Source organism: Oncorhynchus gorbuscha, linkage group LG25, assembly GCF_021184085.1.
Source record: "Oncorhynchus gorbuscha isolate QuinsamMale2020 ecotype Even-year linkage group LG25, OgorEven_v1.0, whole genome shotgun sequence".
Classification (NCBI taxonomy): domain Eukaryota; kingdom Metazoa; phylum Chordata; class Actinopteri; order Salmoniformes; family Salmonidae; genus Oncorhynchus; species Oncorhynchus gorbuscha.
Window position 1 is genome coordinate 17,101,748 of NC_060197.1, and position 12,359 is coordinate 17,114,106.

General features: G+C 41.9%; 1 protein-coding gene across 1 annotated transcript in view; it reads left to right on the forward strand.

Moving 5' to 3' along the window:
* The window catches only part of LOC124013650 (proton myo-inositol cotransporter-like), a 72,677-nt gene that overhangs the window by 9,258 nt on the left and 51,060 nt on the right, over positions 1 to 12,359 (forward strand). Inside the window, exons 2-3 of the mRNA XM_046328018.1 lie at positions 764 to 923; positions 5,375 to 5,583. Of these exons, the coding sequence (XP_046183974.1) occupies positions 764 to 923; positions 5,375 to 5,583 (369 nt within the window). The remainder of the gene's footprint in view (positions 1 to 763; positions 924 to 5,374; positions 5,584 to 12,359) is intronic.

The following is a 12,359-nucleotide window of genomic DNA, read 5'->3' on the forward strand; positions in this document are numbered from 1 at the left end:
TAGTGCACTCTGGGTGCTGTTAATAGTCCCTTATCGGTGTGGCGCGGAGTGGTGATGTCACGGCCCTTGTCAGATGAATCCCGGCAAACACATGTTGTTTGTTCTAACAGTCAGTGTAAATATGTAGTCGTTTTGGCGTGGTCAGTTGAGAACAACACTGACTTACATGCTGGTATAGGCTACAATATCTCTTATGTAGTGGATGCACTTGAGATCTATGTTGTAGATCTGCTTAAAGAGATGACCGATGTGGTTGATGTTGTTCAGTCTGCCAGACATGATTGATGTTGTGTGAAATGATGAGGGCTCTTTAGTGCCCTAATGGCTAGTGTGTGATTGGTGCAGCAGCTCTGTGGTTGAGTGTTTTGATTAGGTTCTCTAGATGAAAGATGTGACTGAAGACACTCAGATTCCGCTTGATTGACAGAGGTAGGGGAGTGTGGAGAGGATATGTTGTTTCATGCCTAACTCAGATCCTATACCATTGTTCTTGAATTAGGTAAACCAGTGAACTGAATTGAACATAAAAGCTGAATTTGCACTTATCCATAAACTTTGACTGTATTGTATGCTCCAGGGTGAAGTTTGCCCTAGGTGCAGATCTAGTATCAGCTTCCCTTCCCCTAATCTTAACCTTAACCATTAGTGGGGGAAATGCTAAACTGATCCAGGATTAGCATCTAGGGGCATCTTCACCCTACACTACAGTTCTACACTCCTCATTGTGTCTTCACTATTCCTCTGACCCATCCCACGTGAGTAGGTATTGCGTCCATGACGGTGCCAGTGTACATAGCCGAGACGTCTCCCCCCCACCTGAGAGGCCAGCTGGTGACAGTAAACACACTGTTTATCACAGGAGGCCAGTTCACTGCCAGCATCATAGACGGGGCCTTCAGCTACCTACGCCATGATGGATGGAGGTGAGACACACACACACACACAAAGTATTTAGTCAGCCACCAATTGTGCAAGTTCTCCCACTTAAAAAGATGAGGCCTGTAATTTTCATCATAGGTTCACTTCAACTATGACAGACAAAATGAGCAAAAAAAATCCAGAAAATCACATTGTAGGATTTTTTAATGAATTTATTTGCAAATTATGGTGGAAAAGTATTTGGTCAATAACAAAAGTTTATCTCAATACTTTGTTATATACCCTTTGTTGGCAATGACAGAAGTCAAACGTTTTCTGTAAGTCTTCACAAGGTTTTCACACACTGTTGCTGGAATTTTGGCCCATTCCTCCATGCAGATCTCCTCTAGAGCAGTGATGTTTTGGGGCTGTTGCTAGGCAACATGGACTTTCAACTCCCTCCAAAGATTTTCTATGGGGTTGAGATCTGGAGACTGGCTAGGCCACTCCAGGACCTTGAAATGCTTCTTACGAAGCCACTCCTTCGTTGTCCGGGCGGTGTGTTTGGGATCATTGTCATGCTGAAAGACCCAGCCACGTTTAATCTTCAATGCCCTTTGATGGAAGGAGGTTTTCACTCACAATCTCACGATACATGGCCCCATTCATTCTTTCCTTTACACGGATCAGTCGTCCTGGTCCCTTTGCAGAAAAACAGCCCGAAAGCATGATGTTTCCACCCCCATGCATCACAGTAGGTATGGTGTTCTTTGGATGCAACTCAGCATTTTTTGTCCTCCAAACACGACGAGTTGAGTTTTTACCAAAACGTTCTATTTTGGTTTCATCTGACCATATGACATTCTCCCAATCTTCTTCTGGATCATCCAAATGCTCTCTTGCAAACTTCAGACGGGCCTGGACATCTACTGGCTTAAGCAGGGGGACACGTCTGGCACTGCAGGAATTGAGTCCCTGGCGGCGTAGTGTGTTACTGATGGTAAGCTTTGTTACTTTGGTCCCAGCTCTCTGTAGGTATTCACTAGGTCCCCCCTTGTGGTTCTGTGATTTTTGCTCACCGTTCTTGTGATCATTTTGACCCCACGGGGTGAGATCTTGCGTGGAGCCCCAGATCGAGGGAGATTATCAGTGGTCTTGTATGTCTTCCGTTTCCTAATCATTTCTCCCACAGTTGATTTCTTCAAACCAAGCTGCTTACCTATTGCAGAGTTAGTCTTCCCAGTGGTTTAGTCTTCCCTGGTGCAGGTCTACAATTTTGTTTCTGGTGTCCTCTGACAGCTCTTTGGTCTTGGCCATAGTGGAGTTTGGAGTGTGAGTGTTTGAGGTTGTGGACAGGTGTCTTTTATACTGATAACAAGTTCAAACAGGTGCCATTAATACAGGTAACGAGTGGAGGACAGAGGAGCCTCTTAAAGAATAAGTTACAGGTCTGTGAGGGCCAGAAATCTTGCTTGTTTGTAGGTGACCAAATACTTATTTTCCACCATAATTTGCAAATAAATGTATAAAAAATCCTACAATGTGATTTTCTGGATTTTTTTCCTTCTCATTTTGTCTGTCATAGTTGAAGTGTACCTATGATGAAAATGACAGGCCTCTCTCATTTTTTTAAGTGGGAGAACTTGCACAATTGGTGGCTGACTAAATACTTTTTTTGCCCCACTGTACATACATATATGTAATTGCTCTACATGCCTCATCTTTGAATATCAACGATTTTACATGGTCCATCATTTACCCAATTTGATTATTATTATATATCTTTTTTTGGGGGGGGGGGGGGGTAGATCAGCTTTAATAGTGCAGATAGATTGTCGATTCCATCAATATAATTGTCTGCATAATTTCCAATTCCCCAATTAATTGTTGGTAAAAATATACAGTTTTCACTGTATATATACAGTACCAGTCAAAAGTTTGGACACCTACTCATTCAAGGGTTTTTCTTTATTTTTACTGTAGAATAATAGGGAAGACATCAAAATTATAGAATCGTGTAGTAACCAAAAATCAAATATATATTTCATATTTGAGATTCTTCAAAGTAGCCATCCGTTGCACTCTTGGCATTCTCTTAACCAGCTTCACCTGGAATGCTTTTCCAACCGTCTTGAAGGAGTTCCCACATACGCTTAGCAGTTGTTGGCTGCTTTTCCTTCACTCTACAGTCCAACTCATCCCAAACCATCTCAATTGGATTAAGGTTGGGTGATTGTGGATGCCAGGTCATCTGATGCAGCACTCCATCACTCTCATTCTTGGTCAAATAGCCCTTACACAGCCTGGAGGTGTGTTTGGTCATTGTCCTGTTGAAAATAAATCATAGTCCCACTAAGCCCAAACCAGATGGGATGGCGTATCTCTGTAGAATGCTGTGGTAGCCATGCGGGTTAAGTGTGCCTTGAATTCTAAATAAATCATAGACGGTGTCACCAGCAAAGCACCCCCACACTATAACACCTCCTCCTCCAAACTACACATGTGGAGATCATCCGTCACCCACACCTAGTCTCACAAAGGAATGGCGGTCCAAATCTCCAATTTGGACTCCAGACCAAAGGACAAATTTCCACCAGTCTAATGTCCATTGCTCGTGTTTCTTGGCCCAAGCAAGTCTCTTCTTCTTATTGGTATCTTTTAGTAGTTGTTTCTTTGCAGCAAATCGACCGCTCCCCCAAAGTTCAACAAATGAACTTTTAACAAGGCTCACCAGTTAAATTAAATGCATTCCAGGTTACTACCTCATGAAGCTGGTTGAGAATGCCAAGAATGTGCAAAACTTTCATCAAGGCAAAGGGTGATGACTTTGAAGAATCTCAAATATAAAATATATTTTGATTTGTTTAACACCTTTTTGGATACTACATGATTCCATATGTGCTGTTTCATAGTTTTGATGTCTTCACTATTATTCTACAGTGTAGAAAATAGTAAAAAAAAAAACCTTGAACAAGTAGGTGTTCTAAAACTTTTGACCGGTAGTGTATGTTCCTGGTGTACCTGGTTATATTTTGAGAAAACCATCACAAAATACAAAACAAGGCTTGTGAATTTCTGCATTTGCTCCTCACCAATTGCAACTTGAAGTCAGAACCAAAGCATTGTGGGAGAAAGAGCATGGGCTTGTATCTTATTTCCTTATCATCAGGATAATAATTCCTTGGACGACACAAGGTTGAAAACATTTTAAGGTATGCGGCGTCCATCTCGCAACAGAGCCTTCAACTGCAATGGGGCATTGCCATTCCACTCCGTTGTGGACCTACCCATTGAAGTGCATGACTCCCGAGTGGCGCAGCAGTCTAAGGAACTGCATCTCAGTGCTAGAGGTGTCTCTACAGACCCTGGTTCAATTCCAGACTGTATCACAACTGGACATGATTTGGAGTCCCATAGGGTGGAACACAATTGGCCCAGCGTCGTCCGGCTTAGGGTGTGGCCGGGGTCGGCCGCCATTATAAATAAGAATTTGTTCTTAACTGGCTTGCCTAGTTAAATAAAGAATACATTTTAAAAAATGATGTTCATCATGTTGAGCTTTATGTAGGAGAAGTGGCATTTTGATAGCATCCACTTCATTGGCAATAACGAAGGCGATTGCCATATCTGCCATTGTCAAGTTTCCCAGAAACAGCAGAAGATGTACCTTCCCCAGCTTAATAATTATCATAAAAAACAAGCGTCATTAGCATATCATCACAATAAACTTAAAAGTGGGCAACAGTATAACATAATTGGCTTATTATTTAACATTTTAAAATAGTTCTCACTTATAGGAATGGATAACTGTTTAAAAGTTGCTACCTGTTCCATAAAGCCATCACCGAAAACATATTTTTCATTTTCTGTGTTTTCTGTTGTTGTTGGTAACTAGACGACACAACGTTTGGAACATTTTCAAGTTTGCGACGTCGGTCTCAGAACGGAGCCTTCAACTGTAAAGGGGGCATTGCCATTCCACTCCGTCGTGGACCTCCCCATTGAAGTGCATGACATCCAGCACAACGTAACAGAGTGTTTATGGGTAATGTGAACGAGGCTTAAGTAGGCTACAGACATGTATGTTGGAACATTGCTACATTGAGGGAGGCAACCCATCAGTGGTCCCTGCTATGCTCCAGCTCATGGGGTTTCTCCTCTCTCATCCTCTCAGATGAAACAGCTAATTGATCTCTCTCTCCCCCCTCTCTCCTCCTCCCTTTTTCCACCCCCCCCCCCTCTCCCTATCCTCTCCAAGTATACTTTATTGGTGGTTCGTGCTGTGCTGCAGTTCATGGAGTTTCTCCTCTCAAAGATGAAACAACTAATATATTACATTTTCTCTCTCCCTCGCACCCCCCTCCTGCCAGTGGTTCTTGCTGTATTCAGGTTCATGGGGTTCCTCCTTTTGCCAGAGAGTCACTCTCACAGATGAAACAACTAATATATCGCCCTCTCTCTCTCTCTCCCTCGCCGACCCCTCCCCCCTCTCTCTGCCTTTTCTCCTCTTCTCCAGGTATATGTTGGGTCTGTCGATGGTCCCTGCGGTGCTTCAGTTCGTGGGGTTTCTGTTCCTGCCAGAGAGCCCCCGCTGGCTGATCCAGAAAGGCCTTACCCAGAAGGCCCGGCGCGTGCTCAGCCAGATTAGAGGCAATCAGAACATAGACGAGGAGTACGACAGCATCAAGAACAGCATCGAGGAGGAGGAGAAAGACTGCGGAGGAGGTGAGGGGGGAGCAGGAGGCGCAGGAGAAGCACACACACATATAAACACACCTCACACCTGGGAAAACAGGTGCTTCCTTTGTCCGCTTGCTCCCTGACTTGTTTTCCATGATGACCTCATCCCTTTCTTCCCTGTCTCCATCACCTCTGATGTGATGATAGTGAGTGTCACTCTAACCACCAGTCACTCATCCACCCGTACACAGCCAGGATTAAAGAGCAATAATAAACACAATGACACATACTGTACAGAGTGACAGAGCAACACAACATCATTAACAACAACACAACTAACAACTATATCTGATGATTCATGTTTTCTTTTAAAACCACAATTAGAATCCCTCCACAGCCTCATAGAGGATCTAGATACTTTTGCTAACCTCTCTGGATTAGTGTACTATATTACGTATTGGATCACAAAAAAATGCAACTTTTACATTACTGTGTAGTTTACCAATAAAATGGTCTGATGGAGCTGTGGACATACTCGGTATTCATATCCTGAAAGAAAGACATTCTCACTCCAATACAGTTTTATAGAAAGTTAGCAACAATGGATAAGATCTTGCTACCATGGAAAGGAAAATACCTGTCTATTTGTGGAAATATCACCCTGATGAACTCTTTAGTCATATCACAGTTTACCTATTTGCTTATGGTTTATCCTACACCTAGTGACCTGCTTTTTAAATTATATGAACAAAATAATATTCAATTTGATTTGGAATGGCAAGCAAGACAAAATGATTAGGGCCTATTTATATATGATTAAATATTAAAGCATTAGACCTCTCACTAAAGGCATCAGTCATACAAAAGTTATACTTAATTCAGAAATGGTTCTCTAGGAAATTGGTAGGAATGTCTCACCCCATGTTTAAGACTGGCCTTTTCCCCTTTATTCAGCAAACAACTGCTCACTTTCGGTTGTTTGAAAACGAAATCATCTCCAAAATATCATTATTTTTTAAACAAGCCTTAGAAAGTTGGTTGAAATTTCAATTTAATGCACCTGAAAAGACAGAACAAATAATGCAACAAATATTGTGGTTAAACTCAAATATACTAATAGATTTTTAAAAAAGCATATTTTTTGATAAAGTTTTTAAAAAAAGGTATTTTTGTAAATTATATCATAAATAGGACTGGTGGAGTTATGTCATACATGCAGCTATCACAGAAATTGAAGAAGCAAGTAGGAGGAAAAGTAAGGAACGTGCCTGTCAGCCCCTGCATTAAAGAACATAAATGGTTAAAGAAAAGTGTGATAAATAAAAACATATACCAATTTAATTTAAGAACCGAAAAATTGACAGCTGTGCCATTATAAATGACAAAATAGTAGGGAAGAGATTTTCGATGTACCCATTCCATGGCACGTGGTTTATGAATTGACACGCAAAACAACGCCTGATTCAAAACTTCACATTTTTTCAATTTAAATTCTTATACAAAATTCTTGCAACCAATAGAATGTTATATATATGGGGGATACAATCTTCCCAGCTCTGCAGATTTTGCTGTGAGGAGGAAGAGTCATTAGATCATTTATTTTGGTACTTTCCATATGTAGCTCGTTTTTGGTAACAGGTCCAGGAATGGCTGAAGAATTGCAACATTTTCCTAGAACTAATGCTGCAGATAGCAATACTGAGGGATTTGAAAAGTCAGTCAATCAATCAATAATACAATAATTATTTTAGCAATAACGTTTTATCTTTCATTTGCAATCTGTAGAAGCTATGAGAATAGAAAGGTTCAGTACTTTTGTGAAGCATCACAGCACAGTTGAAAATATATGGCAAATAGAAATCCAAAATGGATGATGTTAAGAGCTAGATGGGAGGGGTTGAATGGAGCTGAAGGGTGGGACTAATAACAAGATAACCAATGTAAAACATACAGGGTCTGTAAAATGTATATAGGTTCAGAAATGTTGTGAAATAGCACAGTTACAAATAGAAATCAAACTGGATGGACATCAGAAATAGAGGAAGGACAAAAACAAACAAAATATAACTATTGTAAAATAGATTGTGTCTGTAAGAAATGTGTATAAACTGAAGGAAGAAGCCTAAGTATTATTGTTAATTAGTTGACTGCAATTGGGGGAAGGGTGGTAGGGTTTGCGGGGAATAATAAAGGTATATTCTAAAATAAAGTATGTATATATTTACCCCCCAAAAATATGGGGGATTGGAAATGATGCAGACAATTACATTGATGGAAGCAACAATCTTCCCGCAATCTATTGGACCAAATGCCTGTCATGGATGAATTCTTCTGTCATGCAGGTGAAAGAGGACCCAAAAGGACTTAACAAAGCTGATCCACCCCTTAAGAAATATCTGTATCAATCACTGCTCTCTGATCTCTGTTTCTCTTTGCTGGAATATATCTTATTAAAGCGTTGGGCTTCCATCTCTACCGTAGAATATATTAGAAATGCCTGTCATGGATGAATTCCCTGTCATCTTAGTACTACTAAGATAATATTTAATCTAAGATAATCTTTCCTGATATTATTTGATCTTACTCCTATACGAAGCTTCCAGGAAACTCACCCCGTGTTTTTATTCAGGCCTACTGAACGTATTATATCTACATATATTAACCTATTTTACTTGGTGTATATGGCTGGGAACAAGCCAGTCAACATGATAATGTTTTCCTCTTTAGAAGAGCGTTTTATCTCAGCGTGAGTTAGACACCGTAGTAGCCTAATAGGGTGAAGGAGGCTCACACACAGTAAGTCAGACACACAGGTAAGTCAATCAACAGAAGAGGCACCATGCTTCTTTAAGCTGTTTCCTTTGTGATAATGACCTCCTGTGTGATGGTGGAACGACATCCGCTGAGCTACTCACTGACCTAGGATTGTTGGTATTTTATATTACTGAGTTTCAGACAGGAGAGGATTCAATATATTTTTAAATATTGATGGGTCTGTGGGGTAATATTCTGTGAGAAGAGAGTGAGAGTGTCGTTTGCGTGGGTGTATCCATGTGTCTGTGTCTCTCTCTCTCTGTGTGTGTACAGTATATCCACGTGTCTCTGTGTGTGTTTCTCCGTGTGTGTGTTCTGTTTTGATGTGCAGCGGCTGTGTGATCAAGACTACAGGTTGATTTGGAGAGAGAGGCAGAGGAGCTGTTAGAGCCCCTGATGATACTAATCACAGGACTGATACTAACACAACACACTAGTCAATGGACTCTGATTACGGTGTTCTTAGAGGGGGAGAGAGGGGGGGGTGAAAGATGGAGAGAAATAGACAAAAGGGTGAGGGCACGCCTCCAACTCAATCATCAAGTTTGCGGACGACACAACAGTGGTAGGCTTGATTACCAACAACGACGAGATGGCCTACAGGGAGGAGGTGAGGGCCCTCGGAGTGTGGTGTCAGGAAAATAACCTCACACTCAACGTCAACAAAACTAAGGAGATGATTGTGGACTTCAGGAAACAGCAGAGGGAACTCCCCCCTATCCACATCGATGGAACAGTAGTGGAGAGGGTAGCTAGTTTTAAGTTCCTCGGCATACACATCACAGACAAACTGAATTGGTCCACTCACACTGACAGCGTCGTGAAGAAGGCACAGCAGCGCCTATTCAACCTCAGGATGCTGAAGAAATTCGGCTTGTCACCAAAAGCACTCACAAACTTCTACAGATGCACAATCGAGAGCATCCTGGCGGGCTGTATCACCGCCTGGTACGGCAACTGCTCCGCCCTCGACCGTAAGGCTCTCCAGAGGGTAGTGAGGACTGCACAACGCATCACCGGGGGCAAACTACCTGCCCTCCAGGACACCTACACCACCTCCTGTGTGAGGATTGAGCTTGACCTAGGATTGTTGGTATTTTATATTACTGAGTTTCCTGTGAGAAGAGAGTGAGAGTGTCGCGTTTGCGTGGGTGTATCCATGTGTCTGTGTCTCTCTCTCTCTGTGTGTGTACAGTATATCCACGTGTCTCTGTGTGTGTTTCTCCGTGTGTGTGTTCTGTTTTGAATCAAGACTACAGGTTGATTTGGAGAGAGGCAGAGGCTTGTTACAGGAAGGCCATAAAGATCATCAAGGACATCAACCACCCGAACCACTGCCTGTTCACCCCGCTATCATCCAGAAGGCGAGGTCAGTACAGGTGCATCAAAGCTGGGACCGAGAGACTGAAAAACAGCTTCTATCTCAAGGCCATCAGACTGTTAAACAGCCACCACTAACATTGAGTGGCTGCTGCCAACACACTGTCATTGACACTGACCCAACTCCACCCATTTTAATAATGGGAATTGATGGGAAATGATGTAAATATATCACTAGCCACTTTAAACAATGCTACCTTATATAATGTTACTTACCCTACATTATTCATCTCATATGCATATGTATATACTGTACTCTACATCATCGACTGCATCCTTATGTAATACATGTATCACTAGCCACTTTAACTATGCCACTTTGTTTACTTTGTCTACACACTCATCTCATATGTATATACTGTACTCGATACCATCTACTGTTTGCTGCTCTGTACCATCACTCATTCATATATCCTTATGTACATATTCCTTATCTCCTTACACTGTGTATAAGACAGTAGTTTTGGAATTGTTAGTTAGATTACTTGTTGGTTATCACTGCATTGTCGGAACTAGAAGCACAAGCATTTCGCTACACTCGCATTAACTTCTGCTAACCATGTGTATGTGACAAATAAAATTTGATTTGATTTGAAAAAGAGGGAGAGAGATAGACAACAGAGAGAGAGAACAAACAGATTCTCTTCCAGCGAGGTACAGAATTAGAGAAGCTAAGAAAAGAGAATGTGAGGTTTAGAGAGAAAGGGATGGCAAGGAAGAGTGAAATTAGAGGCTTTTAAAAAATTTTTTTTTAGCTAAAGCTTTCTTTGACATCCGAAAGGGTTCTTTGGCTGTTCCCATAGGATAACACTTTTGTTCCAGGTAGAACCTTTTTTGCTTCCAGGTAGAACTCTTTTGAGGTCCATGTAGAACCCTCTGTGTAAAGGGTTATACTATGGGGACAGCCAAAGCACCATTTTAGGTTATAGCTAGCAACTTTTTTTCTAAGAGTGTATGTACTGCATAAAGTACTAATAATTTCTTACATTTGTGAAGCGGTTTTCATTATACAGAATAATCTCAAAGGGCATAGACAGGGCAACTGACACAAGGAACACAGCTGACACAACAAGGGACAAGGACACCAAGGAGCCCAGCTATCAACAGAAACCTTCCTAAGGAGAAAAGCCTTTAGGCCCGTTTTAAAGGAGCCCAGAGTCTGTGGTGCCTTCAGGTGACCTGGGAGAGCATTCCAGAGGATGGGGGCGGTCGAGGTGAAAGCCCGATTCCCCCTTGGAGCAGTGCTTGGTCCTGGGGCCATAGAGGAGCAGGCTATTGCTTGACCATAGGGTGCGGGTGGGGTTAAAGAGGAAGAGTAGTTTGAGATCAGGCGGGGCATTGCCATGACTTTCCATACACTGGAAAGTCAGCAGGGGGGTTTTGAATTCGATCCGGAATGAGATGGGGAGCCAGTGCAGAGGTGCCAGGATGAGGGGAGGGGGTGTTATGGCGTTTCTGCTCTCTCATCAGGATCCTGGCAGCGTTGTTCAGGATGTATTGGAGCTTATGGAGACTCCTGCCAGGGATCCCGATGAAGAGTGCATTGCAGTAGTGCAGCATTGAGGAGATAAGGCATGGACGAAATTCTCTGCATCAGACTGAGTGAAGGTAGGACGGAGTTTGGCAATGTTCTTGAGGTGCTAGAATTCCGCTTTACACAGTTGTTTGATGTGGCTGTCAAAGGTCAGGAAGGAATCCAGTTTTAACACCCAGATTGGAAACTGAGTGGGAGAGCGGGATGTTCTGTCCTGCACTACTGTATAGATGTTACAGCTGTCAAAGGCTTTGTCTTTCAACTGTATAATTAACTAATCTTCAACGGGTTTCTTGACAGGTTCTGAGATACCTCACAGCTAACTGCCTCAGAAATGATTGTTACAGCCCTTTTTATTTCTTTATTTTTTTAAACCATATTTTTCAGCCATGAAGAAATGTTTTATCCTATGCTTACCATCCCACGGCAATTTCCCCACAGCACAATCTCCCCATTTGATTCATAATTGCCATTTTGCTCTCAATGGCTGCTGCGCTTTCAGGTAATTGAATCATGCAGTATGTCATTCAAAACGAATACAAGGTACTGTATGCTACTATATTTGTTATCTGTTCGCTGTACAAATTTACAATGAAGTTTTATGCAATATTCCTCTTTCTCCTTCCTTCCTTCCTTCCTTCCTTCCTTCCTTCCTTCCTTCCTTCCTTCCTTCCTTCCTTCCTTCCTTCCTTTCTTTCTTTCTTTCTTTCTTTCTCTCGCTCGCTCGCTCTTTTTCTCTCTTTCTCGCTCACCGAGATATGGGCAAAAGAAGCAGATAAGAAATGAGATATTCCACAGTTAGACATTAATCCAGGAGATAGAGAGTGTAGCACACGCCATGCCTCTTCTCCTGCTTAATTCATAATGGACCATTTTTACCATTTTATGGAATCCTGTTGGTTGGTGCCTTAGATCTGATTAAATCCTGTATCTGTTGAACTAGGATCATTTGGATATATGTAATGTAGATGTTCACATAGATTCCTTCAGTTATTATTGCCTGAAGATAGGATGCATCACAAATGGTACCCTATATAGCCCCATAGGTATTTGGTATTTTATTAGGATTAGCTGCTGCAAAAGCAACTCTTCC